The following is a 26798-nucleotide window of genomic DNA, read 5'->3' as shown; positions in this document are numbered from 1 at the left end:
TCCTACTCTTCAAACTGTTCTTATTTTTAATCAAAGTACCTCTTTTTGCTGCATTCACTGTCAATTCTTTAGAGCTATCTTCCAATTCATTAATTTTATCTTCAGCTATATCCAGTCTAAAGTTCATCTTATCTTTTGAGATATTTTTATTGCTTTACTACATTTTTATTTCTGAGATGTATAATTATTTATATTTCATTTGTATATCTTCACTTCATTTTCATCTACATTTGTTTCATAATTTGTCAGATGATTTCTTCATTTACTTCTTTGAGCATCCTTATTTTCAAGTCTTTGTCATATGAGTCCAAGAGATGAATTTCATGTGGAGAAAGTTCATATTCCAGTTGTTGAATTGCTTGGCTATCTTTTTTATCATTCCATTTCTTCATGTCCTTTGGAATTTGGGTTTACAGGCTCATTGTAGCTGAGAATTTTTGTTTTTGCTTTGTGCTTTTTACTCTCTCCTTTTTTGTCTGGTGGGTTTAGTTTTGTCATGGCTTTCACTGTGCCCTAGTCCAGAAATAGTTCTGTGATGGTGGTTGGAAACTCATGCTCTTCACTGATATTGGGAGATGTGCAGACCCAGAGTTAGAGGATGGCTTGACCTAAGTCTTGGTTGTGAGGCTTTTTTTATTCTGCAGCCTTCCTAGGTCCACCATTTGGGCCATAGTTCCTGAGATCTGGTCAGCTGCACTTTTTGTTTTCAGTCTTCACAAGCAGGGTAGCCTCACTCTAGTCTGTGGCTGCTGCCAGAGTCTGGTTCCATCCCCTATTCCCTGTGCAACATTTTAGCTCCCATTACCCCATAGGCCCTTGGCTTTGGTCCTACTCACCACTTTGCTTTCCAGTTTGTTCTCTTTCTTATCCACCTAAATGTATGTCCTGTTTTTAAGCCTGTATATATCTTATCAATGCCTTTAAAAATTTTATCTCTCATTGTTAAGTATTTGGAGAATAGAGAGTGGGTCAAAGTATGAACTTTCCAACCTTCCTCTCATTTTATTTATTAATTTTTTTCTTTTTTGAGACAGAACCTAGCTCTGTCACCCAGGCTGGAGTGCAGCGGCCTGATCTTGGCTCACTGCAACCTCCACCGCCCAGGTTCAATTCTTCTACCTCAGCCTCCTGAGTAGCTGGGATTACAGGCATGTGCCACCATGCCCAGCTAATTTTTGCATTTTTAGTAGAGACGGGGTTTCACCATGTTGGCCAGGCTGGTCTCGAACTCCTGACTTCAAATGATCCACCCCCACTTGTCCTCCCAAGTGCTGGGATTACAGGTGTGAGCCACCGCACCTGGCCTCATTAATGTTTCAGTCACTTGTACTGGAGTGGAGACGGAGTTTCTACTTCTCACAGTGGAAATATACTAGCCAATAGAATCTGGGGGTGAAAGAGCTGAGCACTGAGGCTGCAACCCTGGGAGTCCAAGTAATGGGCACTTTGTCTAGGCTTAGTAAGCAGGTCAAGGAAGTGGATCAGAGGAGCAGTGAAAGCCCGTATGGGCAACTTCTAATTATGGACCAGCTTCCTATAGCAACCCCATGTAGCAGTAAGATGATTTGCAGGAGCACAATGTTCCATCACCAGTGCTCTTCAGCCTGGGTGTGGAAGCCCAGTTCATATCCCCATGTGAATTACACGTGCCTACCCCACAGGCTTAACTAGAGGACCAAAGAGGAAGCGAATATTGCATATGGGCTCTCGGCTGGCTAAATAGAAAAATGAAAGATATGTGGACCTTTCATTTTTGGAACACTTCATACTGTTGACATACAATATAAATAAAATAACTGCAAAAGAAAAATAAGAGAGATGCAGTGGAGTGTTTACATTTTTCTCTAGAATAACATTCATAATGACGATGTTGATTGTTTAGTAAGAATTATAGGAGGCCGTTGTTTTGTATTGAGCTCCTGCACTAGGCTCCAACAGACCAGACTAAAAATCAAAATGGATTCACTCATGCTGGGGTTCCAAAATTGATGTTTTGTCCTTTAATACCTCTATTTTTTCCCCTATTGGTTATTGGTCCCATTCAGAATTTTCTGCTTTTTTTTTGGCAGGAGATCGGGGGGATGGTCAAAAGTCAAAATTACAACAAACATAGTTTAAAGATCTTAATTGGCTTTATATGTGATTCTAGAATCAGGCAACACTTCATCCATAAAATAGAAAAGTGTTCCAGGGAGCCCACCAGAGGAGGTTGGGCTTAGAGACAGAGAAGGGCTGAAAACAGCAGATGCAATGAGCAAAGAGCATCTTCATTAATTTTCAAAGTTACTTTTTTGTGGTAAGGCAGGAACATAGAGACAGAACAATAGAAAATAACTGATGAGCGAACATCGGGTTACTTCAGGCTACCTTTGTAATGTAAGGATTAAAGCAGAGGGAACTTATGCCAATTAAAATTTTAAACTGGCCTGTTTGGGAAATTGGCCATTATTTCTCTCTCTTGATTTCTCACAAGGTCAGATAGTGACTCCATTTTGATTTTTAGTCTGGTATGTTGGGGTCTAGGGGTCTAGCACAGGAAATTAGCCATATGTATACATACTTTTTTTTTTTTTTTAAGACAGGATCTCCTTCTGTTGCCCAAGCTGGCTGGAGTGCAGTGGCACAATCATAGCTCACTACAGCCTCAACCTTCTGGGCTCAAATGATCCTCCTGCCTCAGCCTCCCTAGTAGCTAGGACTATAGGTGTGCACCACCATGCCTGGCTAATTTTTTTTTTATTTTTATAGAGACAGGGCCTCACTATGTTGCCCAGGCTAGTCTCAAACTCCTAGGCTCAAGCGATCCTCCTGCCTGTTTCCCAAAGTGCTGGGATTGCAGGTGTGAGTCACCATGCCTGGCCCTCCTATAATTTTTATTTAACAGAAGTTACCAAAGAATTAGCTTTCTAAAGGGCTCCTGTTAGATGCTTTTGCTAGCAAGGCTTTTCAAATGCTTAAGGAATAGCAGTGTCTATTGTTACATAAATTATTTCAAAAACAGAATTTTAAAAATGCTCCTCAACTTATGTTGTAGACTGGAATAACTGATTCCCAAATCTACCAAAACTTTAACAATGAGAAAAGAAAACCACAAACTGGGGGTGTCTACAAGAGCCAGAAAATAACATAAATGGGTGCAGCTGATTGGGTATGAAATGAAAGGAAAAGGTGAGAGCTGCAGGCACTGGTGAGTGTGCACCCCTTCTTCAGGAATTCAAACTCGAATGCTTCAAAACCCTGTGCTGGTCAAATAAACAAGGCCTACAAGTCACCTCTGATTTTGCAGCTTCTGGTACATCTCCATTACAAACAGAGATGTAAACATTCTTAGGCCGGGCATGGTGGCTCATGCCTGTAATCCCAGCACTTTGGGAGGTTGAGGTGGATCCCTTGAGCCCAGGAGTTAAAGAGCAGCCTGTGCAACATAGTGAGACCCTGTCTCCACAGAAAATTTTTTAAAAATTAGCTGGGCATGGTGGTGCACCTGTGGTCTCAGCTTCTCACGACGCTGAAGCAGGAGGATCACTTGAGTCCAGGAGTTCAATGTTACAGTGAGCTATAATCATGCCACTGTACTCCAGCCTGAGTGACAGAGTGAGACCCTGTCTCTAAATAAATAAATAAATAAATAAATAAAGACCAGGCGCAGTGGCTCACACCTGTAATCCCAGCACTTTGAGAGGCCGAGGCCAGTGGATCATGAGGTCAAGAGACTGAGACCATCCTGGCCAACATGGTGAACTCCCATCTCTACTAAAAACAGAAAAATTAGCTGGGTGTGGTGATGTGCGCCTGCAGTCCCAGCTATTCGGGAGGCTGAGGCAGGAGAATCGCTTGAACCTGGGAGGCAGAGGTTGCAGTGAGCCAAGATTGTGCCACTGCACTCCAGCCTGGCAACAAAGCGAGATTCCATCTCAAATAAATAAATAAATAAATAAAATATTAGTAAATCCAATTGAACTTACACTACAACTTAAAGAAAAAAAAAACAGCTGCTAAGACCAAGTAACATTCATTCTAGGGATGCAAAAATGTTTTAATATGTGGAAATTATTTTTAAAATATTTCATAATCTCAATAGGTCATGCTAGAAAAACCCATATGATCCTTTCACTAGGTGTTAGAACTTCCTGACAAGCAGGGACCCAGGGATCCAGAACTGGCGTGGGTGTGGGCTGGCAGAGGGTACACGCAAAGGTAGCATCCAGAGGGAACGCCAGGATCAGGGCCAGCAGACAGCCTAGTAAAGTGTCAATCAGAAGGAACTGGATGGATAAGCAGAAAGCAGATAAAGGCCATGGGACAGAGCCCAAGGAGATGCTTGGAGGCACAGCCTGGAGGTTTTCCTGCAGGGACCTCCATGCCTGCTGGTGTTGGACCAAATTTGGACTCTAGCTGCTGCAAATGCATTTGAAAACATTCAGCATACATGCCTCATAAAATAGCCCTAAAAATGAAGACTATAAGGATCATTTCTTCACATGAGAAGGAATATATCATGCAGGCAGCCCAATTATGACTAGACTGCTTTCCTATTCTGCTTTTCTGAAAACCATTTGGTACTTTCAAGACTTTTTACAATAAAAGAAAAAAGCACAATGGAACCTATTAGAGAACCAGAAGAGGAGACAGAGGGAAACAATGATTCTTGCATTTTATATGGTCAAATCTAAGCCAGTCTATGCATGCTATACCTCAATAACAAATTTGGGATTTTATTTTTAATTATTTTTTAGAGACATCTTGCCGTGTTGCCCAGGCTGGTCTCAAATTCCTGGACTCAAGCAATCCTCCTATCTCAGCCTCCTGAGTAGCTGGGAATTACAGGCACCACAATAACCAGATAACAAATTTGTTTAACAACAACAACAAAAAAAAAAACAGTGGGCTGGGCTCGGTGGCTCATGCTTGTAATCCCAGCACTCTGGGAGGCCGAGACAGGTGGATCACGAGGTCAGGAGTTTGAGAATAGCCTGGCCAACATGGTGAAACCCCGTCTCTACTAAAAATACAAAAATAAGCCGGGCATGGTGGCGCGCACCTATAACCCCAGCTACTCGGGAGGCCAAGGCAGGAGAATTTCTTGAATCCGGGAGGCAGAGGTTGCAGTGAGCTGGGATCGTACCACTGCACCCCACCCTGGGTGGCAGAGCGAGACTCAAAAAAAAAAAAAAAAAAACCCAGGCGTGGTGGCCACGCCTGTAATCCCAACACTTTGGGAGGCTGAGACGGGCGGATCATGAGGTCAGGAGATCGAGACCATCCTGGCTAACACGGTGAAACCCTGTCTCTCCTTAAAAAAAAAAAATTAGCCAGTCGTGGTGGTGGGCGCCTTTAGTCCCAGCTACTACTTGGGAGGCTGAGGCAGGAGAATGGCATGAACCCGGGAGGCAGAGCTTGCAGTGAGCCAAGATCGCGCCACTGCACTCCAGCCTGGGCAACAGAGAAGACTCCGTCTCAAAAAAAAAAAAAAGAGAAATGGAAAGGAAGGGAAAGGATAGCCACCAAAATGTTAATGATGATCATCTTAAGGGGTGGGATTGTAGGTGACTTTTACTTTTTTTCTTATTCCTTTAGTGTTTAAATGTTATATAATGAGTATTACTTATATAATCAGTGAAAAATAAACCTATTTTCATTGTTGTGGGGGTAATTATTGGCAGGTAGAAGTCCCTAGAGGATCTGATTTAATGAGCACACAAGATCAATGTTTAATTAACATATCAATTGCTGGGATGTCAACTGATGTTTTCCAAAATCGTTGAAGTGTAGGCTCTCTTAAGTAGCCAAACTGTCGTCGGAAACATGGTTTACAATTCTCCCATTTAACAAACGCGGAGGAACAGAATGATTACAAATGCTAAAGCGCAGAAGACAATTAAAGTAGGTTTATTTATGTACCATCAAATGCTTGTGTATCCTGTACACATCAGTTTAGAATTCTCTCATCAACCCAACCTTCTGGCAACTTCCAAACCCCTCCATCATGGCCTTCTAACTTTTCAAACTTTTTTTTTTTTTTCTGTAAGCCACTTCTCTTTCCAGATCTCTCTGTAGTGGTTCCTAAAGTCTTCCCTTTAAACCTTCTAACTTGTGTTTGCTATTTTTATGACTTCCTCCTCCCAGTGCCTGGCTTCCCCAGCTGGGGATTCACCTTGTTTTGGTGGCCACTGTTTTGCTCTTCTCGCCTTCCCTCTCTCCATGGGCCTGCCAGGCTTAGGGAAGGCCGCAGGTGCTTAGACCTTGTCCAATGCGGTGCTCATTGAACACGCCGGGTTCTCAAACAAATGTTAGGGACAGCTGGTTAGACGGGAATCTGAGCCCCGCCTGCTTGCTTTCCGCAACATTTCTTGAGCATTGCTGGGTGTCCAAGGCAGGGCGAGATCCCAGAGCAGTCACGACCGGATGTATGATTGGTGCTCACTGCACAGTGCTGGGGACGCACAGGGAGGATGCCACTGATGGTGTAGGGGGTGGGGACTTGGCAGAGGGAGCAGCATGTGTCGAGGTCTACTGGTTCTCCAAGTTTGGTCCCAGAGCAAAGGCATCAGCATCACCTGGGAACCTGCTGAAAATTCTAATGCTTAGACCCCACTACCGACCTACCAAAGCAGACACTCTGGGGGAGGGAGGAGGGGCACTAAAAATCTGTTTTATCAGACCTCCAAGAGACTCCGACACACACTAGAGTAGTTTGAGAATCACGACTCTGGGAGCAGCCTGAGGATGCTTAGGATGAGTGCAGAGCGGAAAGGAGGATTCGTGAAGGCTCTCTGACGCCAGTCAAGGGGTTAGACTTTGCCCCGCAGGTGCGGCCTCCAGGTTTTTAAGCAGAAGCCTGTGGCTCTCACACGCCCTCTCCAAAGGCGGCGTCTCTGGGAGCCCCGGCGTACCCTGGGTCCCCGGGACCGAGCGCTTACCCGCGTGGGACTGAACTCGCCCACGACCCCCGACACCAGGCAAGAGAGGTTGTGCCGCAGACCCTCCACTCCCCAGCACCAGGCGCTCGCCGTCCAGGTGGAGGGGAGCACACGTGGCAGCCAGGGGCACCGGCGGAGACACCAGCGCAGAAGGCACGCGCTCAGGCCCACGCCCGCGGCTGCCTGGGCTGAAGGTGTTGCGAGCCCCGGCTCCACCCCTAGCCTTCGGTGCCCCGTGCTTTGGCCCCGCAGGCCCCGCCCCCAGCCCCGCCCCGGCGCGCGCCCAGCCCGCCTCCCTGGGCGTGGAGGCGGGGGGGCGGCTCAGCCCCGCGCCCGTGCGCGAGCACGCGGCCGGGTTGCAGGGCTGGGCGCGCGCCCCGCGTCCCGGGCAGGAAGATGGTGGCGAGCGCGCGAGTGCAGAAGCTGGTGCGGCGCTACAAGCTGGCGATTGCCACGGCGCTGGCCATCCTGCTGCTGCAGGGCCTGGTAGTGTGGAGCTTCAGCGGCCTGGAGGAGGACGAGGCGGGCGAGGTGCTCCGACGGCCGGGCGGGCGGGCAGGCCGGGCGCGGGGGCGCGCGGGGTCTTGGCGGGGCTGCGGGCGGCCCCAGCCTGGGAAGTGGGGCACGGGCGGCGTGCGTGCGTGCGGGGCGTCGGCGGTCGCCCAGAGCGGAGCATCTGGCCCCCGGCACTCCCTTCCCCAGCAGGCCTAGGAAGCTGCGCGCGGGGGCAGTGCGTGACCTGGAGACCCGGGCCCTGGTGGATTGGGAGTCGGGCGGGAGGAGCAGGTCATGCTGGGGTGGTCTCCGGCCAAGGGAGCGATGAAGGTCAGGCGCGGCGAGCGGGGCTGGGAGGCGGGGCTGGGCCCGAACCTGTTCGGAGGTGGGGGGCCCCAGGCCAAACTTTCTGAAGTTGGGAGGGGGCGGGGATATGCGCGCCGTGGGCGGAGGAGTAGGGCCAAGGGACTCAGGGCGTCCTTCCCCAGCTGAGCCCGAGGGGCAGCGGCCGGTGAGGAAGGGGAGCTCGGGGGTGGAATTCAGGCCTGGGACAAAGTGTGTACCCGGGAACTGAAGGAACAGGGAGTGACCCCGAGGGAGAGAACTGGAGTCTTCCCGAGGTGTGTGGCTTCCTCAGCCGGGGGTTTGAAGAACCTGGATGGGTCTTCGGAGGGCAGGGGGAGGAGGAACTGAGCTGGTGAGTGGCCTCAGGACCTTAGGGAATTAGGGAGGGGCCCTCTGGCTTTAAGGGAATGGGGACTGTAACAGAGCCCCAGCCGCAGAGCAGGGGCAACCAACAGCCGTCTCAGCCCCCAGGTCCCTGCCTCGAGGGTCTTTCTCCCTCTTCCCCGATGTGGTTTCAGCTGGAGGCTCAGACACCTCAGCGGTGTGGTGAGGAAGGGTCCATTGGGTCTGGGTTCGTGCTGCGGTAATGGAGAGGACAGGCCACACCACAGCCCTAAGCTGTGGCCCAGAGGTCAGGACCTCCCTGCCCCCAGCGCCCCTGTTCTGCTGCCTCCAGGGCTCCGGATCAGAGACTCTGTCTGCTGCTGTCCTCAGGCAAGCCCCGATACCTGCGACCCCTTACCGCATCTCGCCAGTCTGGAAGGCCTGGTGTGGAGACAGAAGAGCTGCCCTTGCCTTTTTTTGGGAGAACCCAGAGGGTGGGATGGTGACGGGGGCTGGAACAGAGTCACATGAGACCATAACTCCAAATGGAGGTGGGGCGGGGGTGGGGCTGGCTCCGTGACATCCGCGGGGTGTGGACCTACAAGTAGGACGAGTAAGTAGGAGAGTGTTTCAGGCCCAGTGTAAGAAGACTTTTTGGGCAGATGGGACATTCCATGATGGAATGGGCTGCCAAGGCAGTTAGGGAGCCCTCTGACCCTGGAATATGTGACCACTCTAGGCTACCGCCCCCATCCCCCACCTCCTCCTCCTCCAGCTTCCTGGCTGAATGAATAGGGGAATCCTGGACTGGAATGTTTGAAAAAGCTTGTGCGGTCCAGGCACCCATTGCTGCTTGGACCCCCTCAGCTGCTCCCTCACCTGACTCGGGTTGCCAGGCAGCATAACGGGGTGCATGGGAAGGTGAGTGCTGAAGCTGGACCGCCCACTTCACCACTTTCTTCCAGCTCTGACCCTGAGAAGCCCACCAGCAAATCACTTTGCCTCCTCCCTTATCCTTATCAGTATCCCTCCTCAAGATGGGGATAATAATGGCACCTCCCATGTTGGGTGATTATAAAGATTAAGTGAAAATGATGCCTGTGAAGCACTTGCAGGAGTTCCTGGCACATGCTCAGCTGTCAGTAAATAAATAACTCTTATTATCCCAGCACTGTGCATTGGGAATACGATTCATTCATTCATTCATTCATTCCACAAATAGGTATGAAGTCCTACTTTGTACTAGACACTGTGCTAATACTGGGGATACAAAAATAAAATAGATGAGGTCTCTGCCCTTATGGACAGGTAATCTACAGAGAGAGACAGCGAAAAGGAATTTAATAGAATTACAAAGGGGTTGGGTTAGATCAGGGGGTCAGGAAAGGCTTCTCACAGGAAGAAGTGGGCAGGAGAGTTCAGGCAGAAGACCTGAGGAGAATGGGCTTAGCTGGGCACCCTTGAGGAATGGAAAGGAGGGTGTGGTGCTTTCCCTGGAAGAAGGTTCCATCCTGTGCGGCTGAAAGGACCACAGCAAGGGGCAAGGGTTTTATTCTAAGTGCAGCGGGAGAGCACTGAAGGGGTTTAAGCAGCACAGGATTCAGTGTGCATTTAAGACGTGCACTCTGCCCATCTATGGAGAGGCTGAGAGTGGATCCCAGGGATGGTCACTAACCTCCAGAGAGCCACTTGATAGTTTCCAAAGCTTCCACAAACACTGTCTCACCACTTGTTTTAAATGCAGCATGAGAAGTCCAAGGAGGTGGGGTATGGGGGGAGCATTTCTGTGGTCACCCTTTCTGTGACTTAGAGAAGGATTCTAAGGTGGAGCTACAGAGCCAGGAGGTGGCAGAGGATTTTAATTGCCTCCTTGGAGGAGAGGATGGAGCCTCTGAGGCCAGAATGTATCCTGGCCAGAAGTCAGAGGACCATTCCCCACCCTCAGTCATCAGAAGGGCTCCTGACCTCAGGGGCTGCTGGGGGCAGCCTGTGAGGGGCACAAGGCTGGGGCTGTGATGATGATGCTCCTTGGACATGCCTGGAAGGGATGGAGGTGGGGGCTGACTGCCCACCAGGGCCTCTCTGATCCCTCACTACTGCCTCCTCATCCCCTAGCCTCCTCTGGGATTGTCCTTCTCAGGGTCAGCCAGCTCCCACTGCAGTGCAGGGACCAACATGCCCATCTCCTCCCATACCCTGGCCCCCACACAGCCAACCTGGCCCCGTGCCTCATGCCCTACCCTCCTGACCAGCTTCCTAACTCACTGATACTGGCTTCCACTCAGAGAGCCTACAGCTCTCTGCCATCTCTACCCACCTAAGCTTGGGAATGTCTTTCTCTGCTTGCTCTGTGGCCAGGTCACATGTCACCAGGCTGATGCACACTCAGCTCAATGGGGCTGCATTTACCTTTGCTAGGGATTCCCCAGCCTGTGGTGCCCTCCCCAGTGTGGGTAGAGAATAGGGTCTGCTGCCTCCTCTTGTAGGTATCTCTTCTCAGATGGGAATGGGCACTCCCCAGCTCCCACTGGCCACCTTTAAGAGATCAGAGGGCAACCGGGCACTGTGGCTCATGCCTGTAATCTCAGCACTTTGGGAGGCCAAGGTGGGAGAAGCGCTTGAGCCCAGGAGTTCGAGACCAGCTTGGATAACAAAGCGAGACTGTATCTCTATTAAAATAAATAAAAAGATCGGAAGGCTGGCTGGGTGCTAGGCACAGAGGGCACGGATGTAGGGATGGGGCTCTGGCCTGAAGGTGGCTGTCAGCCTGACAGCATAAGGTTCCTGATGTGCCCATACTGGTAGTGGGTAGGGTAGTGGGTAGGTTGGGGGAAGTCCTGGGGAGGTGAGGAGCACAGAGAACCCAACCCAGCTGAGTCTGAGATGTCCGGGATCTTGGGTCTCTCTTGACTTCATGTTTGACTATTTCCTCCTCCCATCTGAGTAATCATAATGATAAAGATGGCAGCATTGGGCCAGGTATGGTGGCTCAGGCCTGTAATCCCAGCACTTTGGGAGGCTGAGGCGAGCAGATCACTTGAGGTCGGGAGTTTGAGACCAGCCTGGCCAATATGGTGAAGCCCGGTCTTTACTAAAAATACAAAAAGTTGCCGGGCATGGTGGCACATACCTGTAATCTCAGCTACTTGCGAGGCTGAGGCACGAGAATCGCTTGAACCTGGGAGGCAAAGGTTGCAGTGAGCTGAGATCATGCTACTGCACTCCGGCTTGGGCGACAGAGTGAGACTCCATCTCAAAAAAAAAAAAAAAAAAAGAAGTAGCAGTACTTATTGAATGCTGTGCCTATGCCAAAAGCCTTGCATTCATTCATTCATTCAACAAATACTAAGGCCAGGCACAGTGGCTTAGGCCTGTAATCCCAGCACTTTGGGAGGCCGAGGTTTGTGGATCACTTGAGGTCAGGAGTTCGAGACCAGCCTGGCCAACATGGTGAAACCCTGTCTCTACTAAAAATACAAAAAATTAGCCAGGCATGGTGGTGCGCACCTGTAATCCCAGCTACGTGGGAGGCTGAGGCACAAGAATCGCTTGAACCCAAGAGGCAGAGGTTGGAGTGAGCCGAGATTGCACCACTGCACTCCAGCCTGGGCAACAGAGTGAGACTGTCTCAGAAAAACAAACACTTGCTGAGTGTGTACTACAGCCAGACACTCTCCTAGGCGCTAGGACTATGTCAGTGAACAAAACAGGAAAAAAGCCTTGCCCTTGGGGAACTTACAGTCTTCTGAGGAGAAAGACAAATTTAAAAAAACAGTATAAATAGTAGGATGAGAGGCAATATTGTGCTATGGGAAAAAGCAGAGGAGGAGGGAGGGCTGGCACTGTAAATCCAGTGGTGAGGGTGGCCCTACTGAGAAGATGCCATCTGAACAAAGAATTGAAGGAGGCAAGGAGTGTGAGCAGTAGGGCTATCTGGGGGAGGGTGTGCCAGGCACAGGGGATAGTGGGTGCAAGGGTTGGAGCCAGGAGTGCCAGGGGGGATGAGGGGACGCAGAGAAAGCCACTGTGGCTGCAGGAGAGTGAGCATGACAAATTCCCAGATGAGGTCAGAGAGGCCTGGGTGGAGAAGGGGGCATCCAGACAGCTCATGGAGCCTCTGTAGTCTCCTGTAAGGGCCTTGGTTTTTATCCTAAGAGGGGAAGCCACTGGAGGTTTGGAGCAGGGGAGTGATTAAATGGGATTTTAAGAGTTGTAACAGAAACACCAGCTGCTGTGATGAGAACAGAATTTAGGGGAACAAGAGTAGGAGCTGGAAGACCAGGGAATCCAGGCAGGGATAGTGAGGGAGGTGTTGAGAAGGGATCGGATTCCAGATGTATTCGGAAGGTGGCCCTGATGGGATTTACTGATGGAGTGGATGTGGGGTGTGAGGGAAAGAGAGTCAAAGATGACTCCTGGCTGGGCGCGGTGGCTCACATCTGTAATCCCAGCACTTTGGGAGGCCAAGGCAGGTGGATCACGAGGTCAGGAGTTCAAGACCAGCCTAGCCAACTTGGTGAAACCCCATCTCTATTAAAAATACAAAAATTAGCCAGGCGTGGTGGCATGTGCCTGTAGTCCCAGCTACTCAGGAGGCTGAGGCAGGAGAATCACTTGAAGCCAGGAGGCAGAGGTTGCAGTGAGCCAAGATTGTACCACTGCACTCCAGCCTGGGCAACAGAGCAAGACTATCTAAAAGAAAAAAAAAAAAATGATTCCCAAAAGTTTTTGGCCTGAGCATCCTGAAGGATGGAGCTGTCATTAACTGAGATGGGGAAGATGAAGTAGGAGCAGGTTGGGGACGAAGAGCAGGAGGTACTTTTGGGCTTGTGGCCTTGAGAGGTCTATCGAGCTCCCACGTGAGATGTCAAGGAGGCTGGTAGTTAAATGCCTGAAGGTTCAAGGGAGCTATCCAGGCCAGAGAGACAGAGAGATCAATCTGGGGGTGGGGATGGAGTTTAGAAACCCAGAGACTGAAGATCACTTAGGAAGTGAAGGTGCTAGGACAGGAAGGGCCCCCAGATGTGTCCTGGGAGACAAGGAAGCACCAAGAAGACCATAAGGAGTGGCAGTGGAGAGGAGAAAAGCCAGGTGGGTATCCTGGAAAGCAAATGTGGAGGGCGCTTCAAGCAAGACAGAGTGGTCCATTAAGTCACGCCGCTGAAAGGCCAAGAAAGAAGAGGACTTAGTCCTGGAGAACTTGTGAGCGTGGAGGGGAAGGCCTGTGGGAGAGGGTTTACAAGGCTGGAGGCGGCTCTCCCTAGCTGCGGTGTCTCATGCTCAGTTGTTACTCCTCCTTACAGCTGAGGGAGCATGCTCAGAGAAGTTAGGGAACTGCTGGTGAGTTGGCAGAGCTAGGCCCAGAGCCCTGGAGACTTTAGAGTGTTCACATGGTGGCCCCTGTTCCTCTGTCCGTTCTACATCTCATCCACCAGACACCAGCTAGGTGTCCATGTGTGCTAGCTGCTCTGCTGGGCCTTGGAGAGATGGAGCTGACATGTCTCTCGTCAAGGAGTTCATTACTAGAGGAACATCCAGGGCCTTGGAGCCCAGCCCATTCCACTGCAGGGCAAATGGAATGGCTGCATGCCAGGGGCCTTGGAGCTGGATCTGAAAGGATGGATGGGATTTGGTCAGGCAGGGCAGGTAGGATGGGGGAACGGAGGAGGAGGTGGCTGGACATGCTGTTCAGTCACCACCAGGCCATCTAGGGAAGTGCCTGGATTTGAGGAGAGGCAGCAGGTACCAGAGCACTTAGAGCCAGGAAGCAGGGGCGCAGCAGCGGTGGAGGCGCCCCGCTGCAGGGATCCCTTCAAAGGAGAACCTGCTGCACATGCAGCGAGGTGACAGCCTCCAGCTGTGGGCACCTTCAGGCCCTGCCTCAGCTTTCAAGCCAGGGACTGAGTGTGGAGGTGGCTCAGGGCTCACCAGCTCCAGGCAGTACATGTGCCAGAGTTTTCCCGGGAGCCGGCCAGGACTTCCTCGAGGCTGTGCTGGAGGCGGATGCTCTTCTTGCCCCTCTCCTTGCATGGCCGTCTCCTTCGTGGTCCAAAGCCTTCCCCTGCCGGCTCCTGCCCCATCGTTCACAGGGGTACCCGCAGTGAATCTCATGCCCTATCACTCTGTCTTGATCTGCTTCCTAGAGGACCTAAGCAGTATTGGGGTCTCAGGCTTCACCTCCATCATCCCCCATGGGCACTCCTCCTTCACTGTGAGGTGGCCTCAGTCTTCCCACATGGAAATGCTTTGGATTCATCTGGGAGTTAGAGTCTTCTGAAGACCACTGTCTCCTTCCAGCCCTCGGTGGGAGTGCCGAGTCTTAGGTGTACACTTGTACCCTCGGTGGGGTCTTTGCACCCTTCCCTTGGAACACACGTGGATATTTATTTTAACATCTGCTGAAAAAGAAAGTGGTATCTGAGTCCAGAACAGAAAACCAAGCACAGTGCCATGTAATCTGAGAGCAGTGGGGGACGGGGGTGTTGGTATGATGGAGGGAGGACCAGTGCTCCCTCAGTGGCTGGACAGGGAGGCGCTCCCATGGTGGTGCTGATTGTGCGGAGTCCTTAGGTGAAAAGCACTTCTCTGGGTAAAAGGTGGGCAGGAACATCTAGGTCTGAGGGTGCCCCCAACCAAGATGGAACTCAAGGAGCAGGAGGAGGTGAGGGGCTGCCCCAGTGATGTGTCTGCATCTCTCTTACAGAAAGGAAGGCAGAGGAAGCCACGGCCACTGGACCCTGGCGAGGGTTCCAAGGACACAGACAGTTCAGCAGGGCGACGGGGCAGCGCAGGCAGAAGGCATGGGCGCTGGCGGGGCCGTGCTGAGAGCCCAGGAGTGCCCGTGGCCAAGGTGGTACGGGCAGTAACCAGCCGGCAGAGAGCCAGCCGGCGGGTCCCACCTGCCCCACCCCCGGAAGCCCCAGGCCGCCAGAACCTGAGTGGGGCAGCAGCTGGGGAGGCGCTGGTAGGGGCAGCTGGCTTCCCACCACACGGAGATACAGGGAGCGTGGAGGGCGCCCCCCAGCCCACGGACAATGGCTTCACCCCCAAGTGCGAGATCGTGGGCAAGGACGCACTGTCTGCACTGGCCCGGGCCAGCACCAAGCAGTGCCAGCAGGAGATCGCCAATGTGGTGTGCCTGCACCAGGCTGGGAGCCTCATGCCCAAGGCTGTGCCCCGGCACTGTCAGCTGACTGGTGAGGGACAGGGGTGCTCCAGCCCTTCCCAGGCGGGGGCAGGGGTATGGCATGGCCCGGATCCTCACCCCTATCTCTCTGAGGAAGAAAGAGCCAAGGGGATCCTACCTCCCTGCCTAAGTCTTCATCCAGTGTACTTACTAAGTGGCAGAGGCAGAGTGGGGACCCACGAGCATGGAGCTCCAAGTCTAGGCTTCTTTGGAAGGCAGGCAGCTCCCTCTTCCCATCTCACCCCCACCCTGTGACCTAGGGTGGGCCTCGCCAACGCCTGTCCTCTGCTCTCAGGGAAGATGAGCCCCGGCATCCAGTGGGATGAGAGCCGAGCCCAGCAGCCCATGGATGGCCCCCCGGTGCGAATCGCCTACATGCTGGTGGTTCACGGCCGCGCCATCCGCCAGCTGAAGCGTCTCCTCAAGGCCGTCTATCACGAGCAGCACTTCTTTTACATCCATGTGGACAAGGTACTGTGGTGGGGAGAGGCCAAGGGGTCTGGGATGAGCAGAGCAGAAACAGAAGGTTGCAGACAGACAGGGTCTCTGACCTGGCCCAGGTAGCCTAGAGAGGGAAACTGAGGCCCTGAACAGGGGGGTGGCAGCACGAGCCAGCTCAGCCGCTTAGGGGCTGGAGCCCTGCCCTGTGCTTTCCTCGTCTTGTGTCCCTTCACTCTGTCCTGGGGTGGGAGTGGGGATGGCGATAACACTGGGGGCTAGCTGAGTGTCTCCTCCCCACCAGCGTTCCAACTACCTGCACCGGGAGGTGGTGGAACTGGCCCAGCGCTATGATAACGTGCGGGTGACGCCCTGGCGCATGGTTACCATCTGGGGCGGGGCCAGCCTCCTGAGGATGTACCTGCGGAGCATGCGGGACCTGCTAGAGGTGCCTGGCTGGGCCTGGGACTTCTTCATCAACCTCAGTGCCACTGACTACCCAACCAGGTGTGGGGATGGGGCTCTGAGTCCTCTGGATGGGAGGGGACCCCTGTCTGGGCACCTGGGGTTGGAGGGCTTTGGTGGACCTTCTCTGCCCCATAAGTGTAACTCTGGGATCCGCCCTGCTCAGACATGGGCCCCTGGGCCCCAGCCATGTTTTAGGGGAGGGGTTGGTGTAAGATGATCTGAGAATTGAGCATGATAGGAGATGGGGAGGAGGAGGAGGAGCCAGAGGTCTGTACCTGGTGTGCTGGGTCAGACAGCATGGGGCAGAGGAAGGATGGGGTGGTCTTCCTCAGGGGCCTCTGGTGCTCACCACCCCAGACATCAGCCAGGGGTAGGGCACATGGCCAGACAGCAATCAGGGAGAGAAGAAAAGCCAGAAGGTCTGCTCTGGGCCAGTGACTGAGCAACTATCTCATGCGGCTGCCTGTCAACCCATTCCTTCACCAGGACCAATGAGGAGCTGGTGGCATTCCTGTCCAAGAACCGGGACAAGAATTTCCTCAAGTCACATGGCCGGGACAACTCCAGGTGAGAGGGTGGGGAAGGAGGCCCTGGCCCCAGAGTCTTGTCCCAAACCCCTCCCACACAGTTGGGCTTGGTGGCTCCAGCCCTGGGTTTCAAAGCCTCCACACCAGTCACAGGTTGAGGAGTGTTGGTTGCCAGGCGGATGAAAGAGCTTAGATCCCACCCTGCAGGATCCCCAGCCATGGCCTCTCTGCCACCCACAGGTTCATCAAGAAACAGGGCTTGGACCGGCTCTTCCATGAGTGCGACTCACACATGTGGCGCCTAGGCGAGCGGCAGATCCCAGCAGGCATTGTGGTGGATGGCGGTTCTGACTGGTTCGTGCTGACACGCAGCTTTGTGGAGTATGTGGTATACACAGATGACCCGCTTGTGGCCCAGCTACGCCAGTTCTACACATACACACTGCTCCCAGCCGAGGTGGGTGGCCCAGCAGGCATGAAGGCCGGGGAGGGCGTGGGTTGGGCTGCCTGCAGCTCACCTTCCACCCTCCCTTGCTGCTTGCAGTCCTTCTTCCACACGGTGCTGGAGAACAGCCTGGCCTGTGAGACCCTCGTGGACAACAACCTGCGGGTCACCAACTGGAACCGCAAGCTGGGCTGCAAGTGCCAGTACAAGCACATCGTGGACTGGTGCGGCTGCTCCCCCAACGACTTCAAGCCACAGGACTTCCTCCGGCTGCAGGTGCTTGCCCGAGGCCCCAAGGCCCCTGGCTAGGTCTTCTCCCCCGGCTTTTCACCAGGAGAATGGCAGGGTGGGCCAGTCAGAGAATCTTGGGGGGCCACGGCCTGCAGCAGCCTTCAGGGGTCTGGGGCTACAACAGCAGCAGGAAAAGCCACAGGAGGCTGAGCTCTAGGCAGTGCTGAGGGGCCAGCCCCACCATGCCCTCTGGGGCTTCCAGAGCCCTTCACCCTCCTTGCCTCTCCCGCTCCAGCAAGTCTCCAGACCCACCTTCTTCGCCCGGAAGTTCGAGTCGACTGTGAACCAGGAGGTGCTGGAAATCCTGGACTTCCACCTGTACGGCAGCTACCCCCCCGGCACGGCAGCCCTCAAGGCCTACTGGGAGAACACCTACGACGCGGCTGATGGCCCCAGTGGGCTCAGTGACGTCATGCTCACTGCTTACACAGCCTTCGCCCGCCTCAGCCTGCACCATGCCGCCACTGCTGCACCCCCAATGGGCACCCCACTCTGCAGGTGAGACCCCCTTCTGACATACAGCAGGCCCTCGGGGTGTGGTGCCCTAGGGGGAGGCCAACCAGAGAGTGACGTCCCCTGCCCACAACAAGGCCCCAGTCTGAAGCAGGGAAAAATGCAAATATCGAAAAGACGGCTAGAGCCAGGTATGCAGGTGCTGTGGGGGTGAGATCTGGGGAAAGGAAGTGCCTGGGGATGGGACTCCCCAGAGCCCCCTCCCTGGGACTCCAGGCCAAGTCAGGTGTGCTGATGGCATCTCCCTTTCTCCCTGCTGGCACCTTAGGTTTGAGCCCAGGGGCTTACCGTCCAGCGTGCACCTGTATTTCTATGACGACCATTTCCAGGGCTACCTGGTGATGCAGGCGGTGCAGCCCTCAGCCCAGGGGCCGGCAGAGACGCTTGAGATGTGGCTGATGCCCCAAGGGTCGCTGAAGCTGTTGGGGCGCAGTGACCAGGCCAGCCGGCTCCAGAGTCTGGAGGTGGGACAGGTCCCCCACTTGCTTTCTCCCAACCCCCACCCAGACTTGGGGTAGTGGGAAGAGAGGGACAGACACCAAGGGAGGGGTAAGGTTATTTTTCCCAGTCATGGCAGCCATGGTGATGCCCCCATGCAGACATGCTGTGTCACCCCCCAGCCTGTGCACACTGAGGAGCACCTCCTGGTTGGGCTATGCAGAGGACATGCAGGGAGCAGGGAGGGAATTGTCAGTTCCACTACAACACAAGCCCAATCTTCCAGACTACAGAGATTTCGCCTCGAGTGGCAGGGACATTCGAGTTGGGCCATGAAACTATACTTCTGAGTGGCTCCTCATAGTCTCTCTTTTTTTTTTTTTTTTTGAGACAGTCTCACTCTGTCACAGCGGCGCAATCTCGGCTCACTGCAACCTCTGCCTCCCAGGTTCAAGCGATTCTCCTACCTCAGCCTCCCACGTAGCTGGGACCACAGGCGCAAGCCACCACGCCCAGCTAATTTTTTTTTTTGTATTTTTAGTAGAGACGGGGTTTCACCATGTTGACCAGGATGGTCTCGATCTCCTGACCTCGTGATCCACCCGCCTCGGCCTCCCAGAGTGCTGGGAATACAGGCGCGAGCCACCGTGCCTGGCCCCTCCTCATAGTCTTTCTTAGAGGCTTTGGCTTCATGTGGGAATGGTCTCTGGGCAGGACTTTGAACCTCATCCCTGCCGTATTGTCCCCAATAAGGGGCACTGACCTCCACTGCCTAGCAGTCAGAATGGAGGCCTAGAACGAATCTCAGAGCTGGGAGAGATATTAAAGATCTCCTAGTCTGACCCCTTCATTTTGCAGATGGGGAAACTGAGGCCCAGAAAGAGACAGTGACTGGCCTGAGACTACACAGTGAGAGGCAGCTTCAGAGGAGGGAGAAGGACCTTTCCCCCACACTCCTGCCCAGCTGCCTCTCTCTCTACAGGTTGGCACTGATTGGGACCCCAAAGAGCGTCTTTTCCGGAACTTTGGGGGGTTATTGGGGCCGCTGGACGAGCCTGTGGCCGTGCAGCGCTGGGCCCGGGGCCCCAACCTCACAGCCACAGTGGTCTGGATCGACCCAACCTATGTGGTGGCCACATCTTATGACATCACAGTAGATACGGAGACTGAGGTCACGCAATACAAGCCCCCACTGAGCCGGCCCCTGCGGCCAGGGCCCTGGACTGTTCGACTCCTTCAGTTCTGGGAACCGCTGGGTGAGACCCGCTTCCTTGTGCTGCCCTTGACCTTCAACCGCAAACTACCTCTCAGGAAAGGTAAGCGTGCAGTTCTCAAATGAGGCCCAGAAGCCAGACAGAATAGGACTCATCAGAGAGGTGACCCGAAGAAGCCAACCATCAGAGCTGACTCCCATCCCTAGAGTCAGGGAAGCATGGAAGGGCTGGGGCCTTCATCTTCTTTCCTGTAGCATGCAGGGTCCTGCACTGCAGTGTGGTGGAAAGGGGAGCTTTACAGTCATGCACACTTGGTTTGGAACATAACTCTGACGAGTTCATTGGCCTTTTGTCCTTGGAAGTTACCTGGCCTTCCTGGGCCTCAGTCTTAGCACGTGAAGCTGGAATAGTACACCTATCAGGGACCTCCTGGTACATGCAACACAAATCCACTCAACCTAGCTTGAGTTAAAAAGGGGAGAAGACTGGAAGAATGCAGAGGTCTCCTTCACAAAACTAGGAAATGTCTCAGGCCTCACTGTGAACCAGAGGTGCTTTCTCCATCTCTCTGGGGCCATCTTGTTCCTCATCCTGTCCTGTCTCTATGCATTGGCCTCAGGCTCTGGCTCCCCATCCGTGGCCTCTCAGTGCAACAGACACTGACCAGGGACTTTTAGTCCCCAGGTTTCACATTCTTGGGACAGCAAATCTGATTGGCTATCCCAGTCCACTGTCTGGCCAGGGGGCAGGGTCATGTGGCTCTCTGCCCACTTGGCTGAGGCTAAGGGAGCAGGCTCTGAACAGAGACACAGGCTGGGCAAATTTCCTGCAAGGGAGGGCCTAGTATAAGTAACTCCCCCTGGGAGCTATGGGGGATGAGCCTCTGGAGGGAAAGTGGCCAGTATGCAGGAGGTGATCAATTGGTAGGTGTTTCCTTCCCCCACCACGTCCTATCACAAGAAGGTGGTTAAGAGGTGGGGTACCCTAGAGGAGGAGGGGGTGCTGGTGGGGCTGCAGCAGATCCAGGGCAGGCAAGCTGTGTCCCCCGCACACCTGGACCTCCCAGTCAAGGGAAGAATGGCAACAATGCACAGCAGGTAGGGACAGGGGCTGTGCCTCAAGGACAAAGTCAGAGGAGGTGCTCTAAGCCAAGGGGACAAAGCTGGCCACTGTCTGTGCATGAAGGGCTGAAGTGCCCGAGTACAGGCTTCTGAGGGCTCCAGGAGCCACCGATGATGGTCAAGAAAGGGTGTGGGACACAAACCAGACTGTTCCCTTCTTTTCTAAAGTGCCTTGAACCCACTGCTTTACTGCATCCTAAAGTTGGGAATCTAGGACTTACTGCCTTGATTTTATAAAACTCAGTTTTATAGGCACAGAAAGTCCCTTGGATTAGCCCAAGGTCACTCAGCAAGCTGTGACTCAGAAGTAGGGCTGTGACAGGAACTGGGGTACCCAGACCCAACTCCTGGGTCTGGCCTCCACGGAGTCTGTTGCAGGGGGTGTGCTTACTGCCTGCTCTGCACCCACAGATGATGCCAGCTGGCTGCACGCAGGGCCACCCCACAACGAGTACATGGAGCAGAGTTTCCAGGGCCTGAGTAGCATCCTGAACCTGCCTCAGCCGGAGCTCGCGGAGGAGGCTGCCCAGCGGCACACACAGCTCACAGGCCCTGCGCTCGAGGCCTGGACAGACAGGGAACTGAGCAGCTTCTGGTCCGTGGCTGGACTGTGTGCCATAGGCCCCTCTCCCTGCCCCTCCCTGGAGCCCTGCAGACTGACCAGCTGGAGCTCTCTGTCCCCCGACCCCAAATCAGAGCTGGGGCCTGTCAAAGCAGACGGGCGACTCAGGTAGCAGGGCCCCAGCCAGTACCGGTGGAGGACCCGGGGAATTGCACCTTACAGACAATGGAGGGGTGTCCCCTCCCACAGGCAAGAACCAGAGGCCCAGGCTGCACACCCATTTCAGCCATCTAGAACCCACACAGACGGCAGGGAAGGTGGACACAGTATGAACTACTGCTGATGTCTCTGTTGGGGATCAGAGGGCTGGTGGGAACGTGAGAAGGGCACCAGCAGCATTCCACACCCAGCTCTTCCTTACCTTCCTGTCTAGTTTGAATTTTTTTTTTTTTTTTAAAGGAAAATCAGTGGTTGGGAGAGAAACTAGAATAGAAGATGTGCAATAGGGCTCAGAGCAGCCCCAGGAAGTGGGCCATGTCTGTGGGGAGCAGGGGCTTGCTGAGCCCACCTGCTATTGTTCTGCATGAGGCTGGGCCTGCCTCGCTCTCCAGGGCCTCATGCCCCATCCTGGGCCTGTGGTGCTCATGGCTGAGGCTCCACAGGGCTGCAAGTGCCCTGCCAGGCTCTAAGGCCCGAATAACAGGTGATATCGGGGGCACTGCAGAGCTGGGCTCTAGCAGGACAGTTCTTTTGTAGCCAGGGGACCCTAGAAGCGGGGTGGGGCTGGTTCCAGGGCTTTCCAGCATACCCTGCCCCTGGATGGGAAAGGCACGGTCAGGGCCCACTGAGACCCATGCAGAGTTTCCAGGTGTGCACTGGAAGTGAGGTCACACGAGCAGCGTGAGAAGAAGACTCAAGACTCTCAGAAGAACCTGGAGTAATTGTGCCTGAAGCTCAGCGTGAAGTCTGAAATATGCAACAGAAGAAATATATCTCTGTCTCTCTACTCTGGGCTCTGTGTTTTTCCTCCTGGGTGTCAGGAAGCCATCACCATTCATTGAGCCTTCTCCAGAAGTCTTAGCTGGTACTTTGGTAGCCTTGAGAAGGTAAAGATCTCATTCCTCCAGATTAAGAACAGTTTGGAATCCACCCAAAAGGGACTCAAGAACCCATCTAGCCTGGGTGCAGGAGTTCATGCCTGTAATCCCAACACTGGGAGGCTGAGGCAGGAAGATTGCCTCAGCCCAGGAGTTTGGGACCAGCCTAGGAAACATAGTGAGACCTCGTCTCTACAAAATTTTTTTTTTTAATTAGCCAGGTGTGGTGGCGCACATCTGTAGTCCCAGCTACTCAGGAGGCTGAAGCAGGAGTTTGAAGCTGCAGTGAGCCAAAATTGCACCACTGCACTCCAGCCTGGGTGACAGAGTGAGACCCTGTCTCAAAAAACAAACATCTAATCCAGCTCCTTTTTCTGAGGGGTAAACAGGCCCAGAGAGGCTCGAAGACTTCTTCTTTGCCACCCAGCAGGCCAGGGGACCAGCAGGACCTGAGCTTAGTTTGAGAGCCCTGACCCAGCACTCCCACCCCCACCACCAGGCCAGGCTGCAGCAGGTGCTGGCTTCCCTATCCTTGGCCTTAGCAGGGCCCATCCTAGAAGCCTGGCCCTGCCACATGGGGCACCTTCAACAGAGGCAATCCCAGCCATGGCCTGGTCATTGCGATTGGAGCTTTTTCTTTTAGGGGCAGGAGAAGCAGCAGCCTAGGTCCCTGGTCACTGTCCTAGGACTCCTGTTGAAAAGGGTTGTCCATCCTCCCTCCCTTTCCCAAGCCTCCTCTCCCCCTCCCACTCTCCTACCATTGACAGCCAGAGCTCGGTATCAGTCCTTCACAGCTTGCTTAATGTGGGAGCAAGGTTGAAGGTTTCCAGACCTAAAGTCACCCTATCAGCCAGCCACACTGAGCTCAGCTTGGGGAACAAATTCCTGCCCAGGCTGCCACATGTCAAGTTCTCCTAGTTGCCAGGAGGGGGCACTCCTGACAACCAACCAATAACAGCATTGGGGTTTTTGTCAGCTGCCATGGTGCTGACCATGCCTGCAGTATCTCAATCCTTACAACTCTTGGAGGGAGGCATTTTTATTATCATTTAGCAGATCAGAAAACTGAGGCTTAGAGCTGTGAAATGACAAGCCCAAAGTCACAGCTAACTATTAGATGGTGGCAGCAGCCTTCAGAAAAAGGCAGGAAGCCTCCAGAACCACTCAGTCACTACACTCTCCTGCTCGCATAAGAGCCTGACTGGGCAGGTAAGTAGGAAGGAGCTAACAGCAAGAATTTGAAGGAAAGGGTGCTTAGGTTCAGAGGCTAAGATAATTTGTTTTTCCTGGCTCCTGTTTCAGTGAACATCTGAAGCTGTACCCTGGTTCTCCAGAATGTTGTGGTTTTTGTTTCCCAATATCAACTCTCAGGTCAATAAGGAGGAAAAATTAACAACTAGGTTCAGCATATTAGGCACAGGCAGTAAATATTAGAACACTTAGACTCTGCTGCCCAAGAGCTCACAAACTAGCCTGTGGGTTTAACCTGGGCTATGGCTGTGCTGTGTTAGGCTAGCACAACGGTTTTCAAAGTAGTAGTAGCAGTAGTATTTTTAGAGACAGGGTCTGGCTCTGTTGTCCAGGCACGATCACGATCATAGCTCACTGCAGCCTTGACCTCCTGAGCTCAAGTGATCCTAAGTAGCTAGGGTCACAGATGTGCACCACCATGCCTGCTATGCATGCATGCATGCATTTATTGATTGATTGATTGATTGATTGGCAGAACAGGGGTCTCTCCATGTTGTCCAGGCTGGTCTCAAACCTGGCCTCAAGCAGTCCTCCCGCTCCAACCTCCCAAAGCGTTGGGATGACAGGCATCAGCCACTACTCCTGGCCTCAAAGTACCATATAAAAAAAAAAAATCTTAGGTAGCGTATGCACTCACTGCATCCCTGTCCTTCTCCACCACCATATTAGATCAGGTCGTAGTTCCCCATTATTGTCACCTGCTGTTAACATTTTGAGTTTACATTCTTCAACTCAAGTGAGTTGTGATCCTGACAGAGGATTCTGATTTAACGATCTGAGGTAGCAACCCACAATGGTATGCTTTTAAAGCTCCTCAGGCCTTTCTAACAAGCAGGCAGGCAGAACTAGGGAAGCATAACCCCACCCCTGCTGCTCTGGCAGGCCTGTCTTGGCCCCACTGAGTTGGAAGCACTGCAGGACCCAGGACCAGGCTCCAGGACTCCTCCTGACAGGTTCTGAGGGCAGGTTTGCAGGTGGAGGCGCTCCTCTCCCATTCTCCCCCCTGTTCAGGTCACTGAGGTGAGTGAGAGCCCAGCTTTGCTGCCTGAGTTCCTGGCAGACAGTGTTCTCTATCCCCCACCTTTGTGTAGGGTTAGCTCAGCCTGGAGGCTTGGGTTTTTTGAGGTTTCTTTGAAATCCACTCCTGGCTGGATCCCTGAGGTCAAAATCAGGATTTGGGCCAGGCAGGACACAGAGTGGGGGCGGGGAGCGGGCAAAGGCAGGCTGGACCCCCAGAGCTGCACAATAACTGCTTTGGAGGGAGGAGGAGAGCCTGGGCAGAGAGGCTTTTGTATTTCATGGCCTGGCGTACCCAGTTTCCAGGGCAACCATGGACACCACGGTTCTGTTAGAGGTGGAAGCCAAGACCAGAAGACAGCCAATTAACATCCAGAGCCCAGTTATCTGAGCCAATGGGAAGTGGAGGTGGGCAGTGGGGCTGGGAGGGATCTGGGACTGAGAAGTGCAGAGATCTGGGCGAGTTGGAGTCCCACTGGCTGTCAGGTTCAGCAGAAGCAGAGCCTGTTCCCCCCAACCCCTGCTCTGAAGGTTGTAGCGGGACCCTCATAGCTGCCAGGCCTGCAGAGGCAGGAGAGGCTGAGAGCCTGGAAAGCTGCTTACAGATGCCCCTGCTCTGAATGAAGCTGTTCCTCTGGGCCAGGGTTCCCAGGGAGGGGTGTGGCACCTCGGGGAGGGTCAGCCCTGTGGCCCTGCTGGCTGCCCTCAAGGCTGATGCCCTTTCTTGGCATCCCCTGCCACTGCTTCTCCGTGTGCAGACATCACCATGGACAACAGCCTCCTGGCCATAGTCGTGGCCACCGGTGAGTACCTACTGCCATTCCGTGTCCCAGGGGTGGGGCAGAGGCACCTTTGGCCCCTCACCGTAGGCAAAGCCCAGATTCTTCATCTATAGGGTCACCTCAAGCAACAGCCCTCCCCAGCCAAGACTTGAGAAGTATGCTGTGCACGGCTGGTCTTTGATCCCTCTGGTCCCTTCCCTGTGCCAGGTCCTATGATGCCACAATCTTTGGTAACGAGAGGGGCTGGGCACCAGGGGCTGTTGAGCTGGGCTCTTGGGTCCTTTCCTGCCTCCTCAGATCCACTGTTTCTCAGGGTATCTGCTCCATCCCCTCCCTTTGTGTCTCTGTAAAATCTCCCTTACACACATCACCCCCTGGGCTGCAGCAGGGAAGGGACAGGGCTACTCTGCTCCCCCTCACAAATCTCTGCCCCAAGGACTTGATGCTGTAGCAAAAAGGGAGCTGCCTGCACCTCAGTTTGCCTTGCTTGTCAAGCTGGTATCAGTACCAGTCAGGTCATTCCTACACCAGCTTCTGGAGTGAATTCCAATCTGGTGAGGAGATGGGCCTGTGCGTGCTGGGTCCAGGCTGCTCCCTGACGGTGCCTCTGGGGGGAGGGCAGCCTCATCCACGGTGTTCATCATGGCCATCCTGCTGCTGCTGCTGCTGCTGCACCAGCGCGACCCCCAGTGCTGCCAGGTCCTCTGCACCTGCCACTTCTTCTGGAGTCCCAGCCAATACGTAAGCACCCCGACCCACCAACCTCTTGCCTTCATGCCCCCAACCCCCGGCCCAAATCCTGACAAAAGGGCACCTGTGCTCTGGCCAAGGAGAGACAATTGTTCAGTATGGAAAGGAAAGGGCCTTTGGAATCTTTCTCTGCAGCATCCAGTCTGGGTTCCCTCTGAGTCAGGGGAGCAGTGTGGAAAGGGTTAATAACATCTAGGCCCCTCCCTGACCATTGTTAAACATAACTCAGTGCAAGGAGCTGCTCAGTGAAGACAAGGTCTTTTTCCAGCTCCCAAGAGAAAGTGCAGAGCCCCGACTTCTGGGGAAGGGGGTAAGTGGCAACTACAGCACTGTAAGTCCTCTCCCCAGGGACAGCGTGCCATATGGCATCCTGTATAGAAAGGAAACAAAATCGGAGCTGCAGCCCCCCAGTCTCTGACACCATTCCCCAACACTGGGCACCAGACAGGATGGAGGGGTAGGGACAGGAGGTGGTTTTCTCTGACTCTCCCACCAAAGGTCATCAGACCTGGCTACCAGACGGTGACAGAATGAGCTACTGGCCAGAAAGGAGTGGATTCTCTTTACACCGTAGTGCATTTCAGAAAGGCTGAGGGTCTGAGCTTTGTGCCTTG

At 53.6% G+C, this 26798-nt stretch overlaps 1 protein-coding gene and 1 long non-coding RNA gene across 3 annotated transcripts; one reads left to right on the top strand and one right to left on the bottom strand.

The window, feature by feature from the left end:
- Nucleotides 1–7197: 7197 nt before the first annotated feature.
- Nucleotides 7198–22293, top strand: XYLT2 (xylosyltransferase 2). 2 transcript variants are annotated; one of them, XM_024235524.3, is made up of 11 exons: nucleotides 7198–7451; nucleotides 14788–15280; nucleotides 15566–15741; nucleotides 16013–16215; nucleotides 16663–16743; nucleotides 16944–17160; nucleotides 17248–17424; nucleotides 17675–17937; nucleotides 18221–18416; nucleotides 19373–19706; nucleotides 21137–22293. In XM_024235524.3, exons 1-11 carry the CDS (start codon nucleotides 7317–7319, stop codon nucleotides 21457–21459), a joined length of 2598 nt encoding a protein of 865 aa, XP_024091292.1. In that variant the 5' UTR covers nucleotides 7198–7316; the 3' UTR covers nucleotides 21460–22293. The 2 variants fall into 2 exon arrangements, with proteins under 2 accessions (XP_024091292.1, XP_054402561.1); XM_054546586.2 differs by lacking the exon at nucleotides 7198–7451 and adding an exon at nucleotides 7538–7745.
- Nucleotides 8752–14792, bottom strand: LOC134760488 (uncharacterized). The gene is made up of 2 exons (XR_010137971.1): nucleotides 11215–14792; nucleotides 8752–10619 (listed from the first exon to the last, which is right to left on the bottom strand). It is a non-coding gene; the product is annotated as an uncharacterized LOC134760488 (long non-coding RNA).
- Nucleotides 22294–26798: the final 4505 nt, after the last annotated feature.

This window comes from Pongo abelii, chromosome 19 (assembly GCF_028885655.2).
Source record: "Pongo abelii isolate AG06213 chromosome 19, NHGRI_mPonAbe1-v2.0_pri, whole genome shotgun sequence".
NCBI classification, from domain to species: domain Eukaryota; kingdom Metazoa; phylum Chordata; class Mammalia; order Primates; family Hominidae; genus Pongo; species Pongo abelii.
This window is presented reverse-complemented; position numbering and strand designations above follow the sequence as displayed.

Excerpts from the sequence above, each read along its gene's own strand:
- XYLT2 (XM_024235524.3), top strand. The coding sequence starts at position 7,317 with ATGGTGGCGAGCGCGCGAGTGCAGAAGCTGGTGCGGCGCTACAAGCTG. Across the intron at positions 7,452-14,787 it reads AGGAGGACGAGGCGGGCGAG|AAAGGAAGGCAGAGGAAGCC; the intron begins GTGCTCCGACGG and ends TCTCTCTTACAG. Across the intron at positions 19,707-21,136 it reads CAAACTACCTCTCAGGAAAG|ATGATGCCAGCTGGCTGCAC; the intron begins GTAAGCGTGCAG and ends CTGCACCCACAG.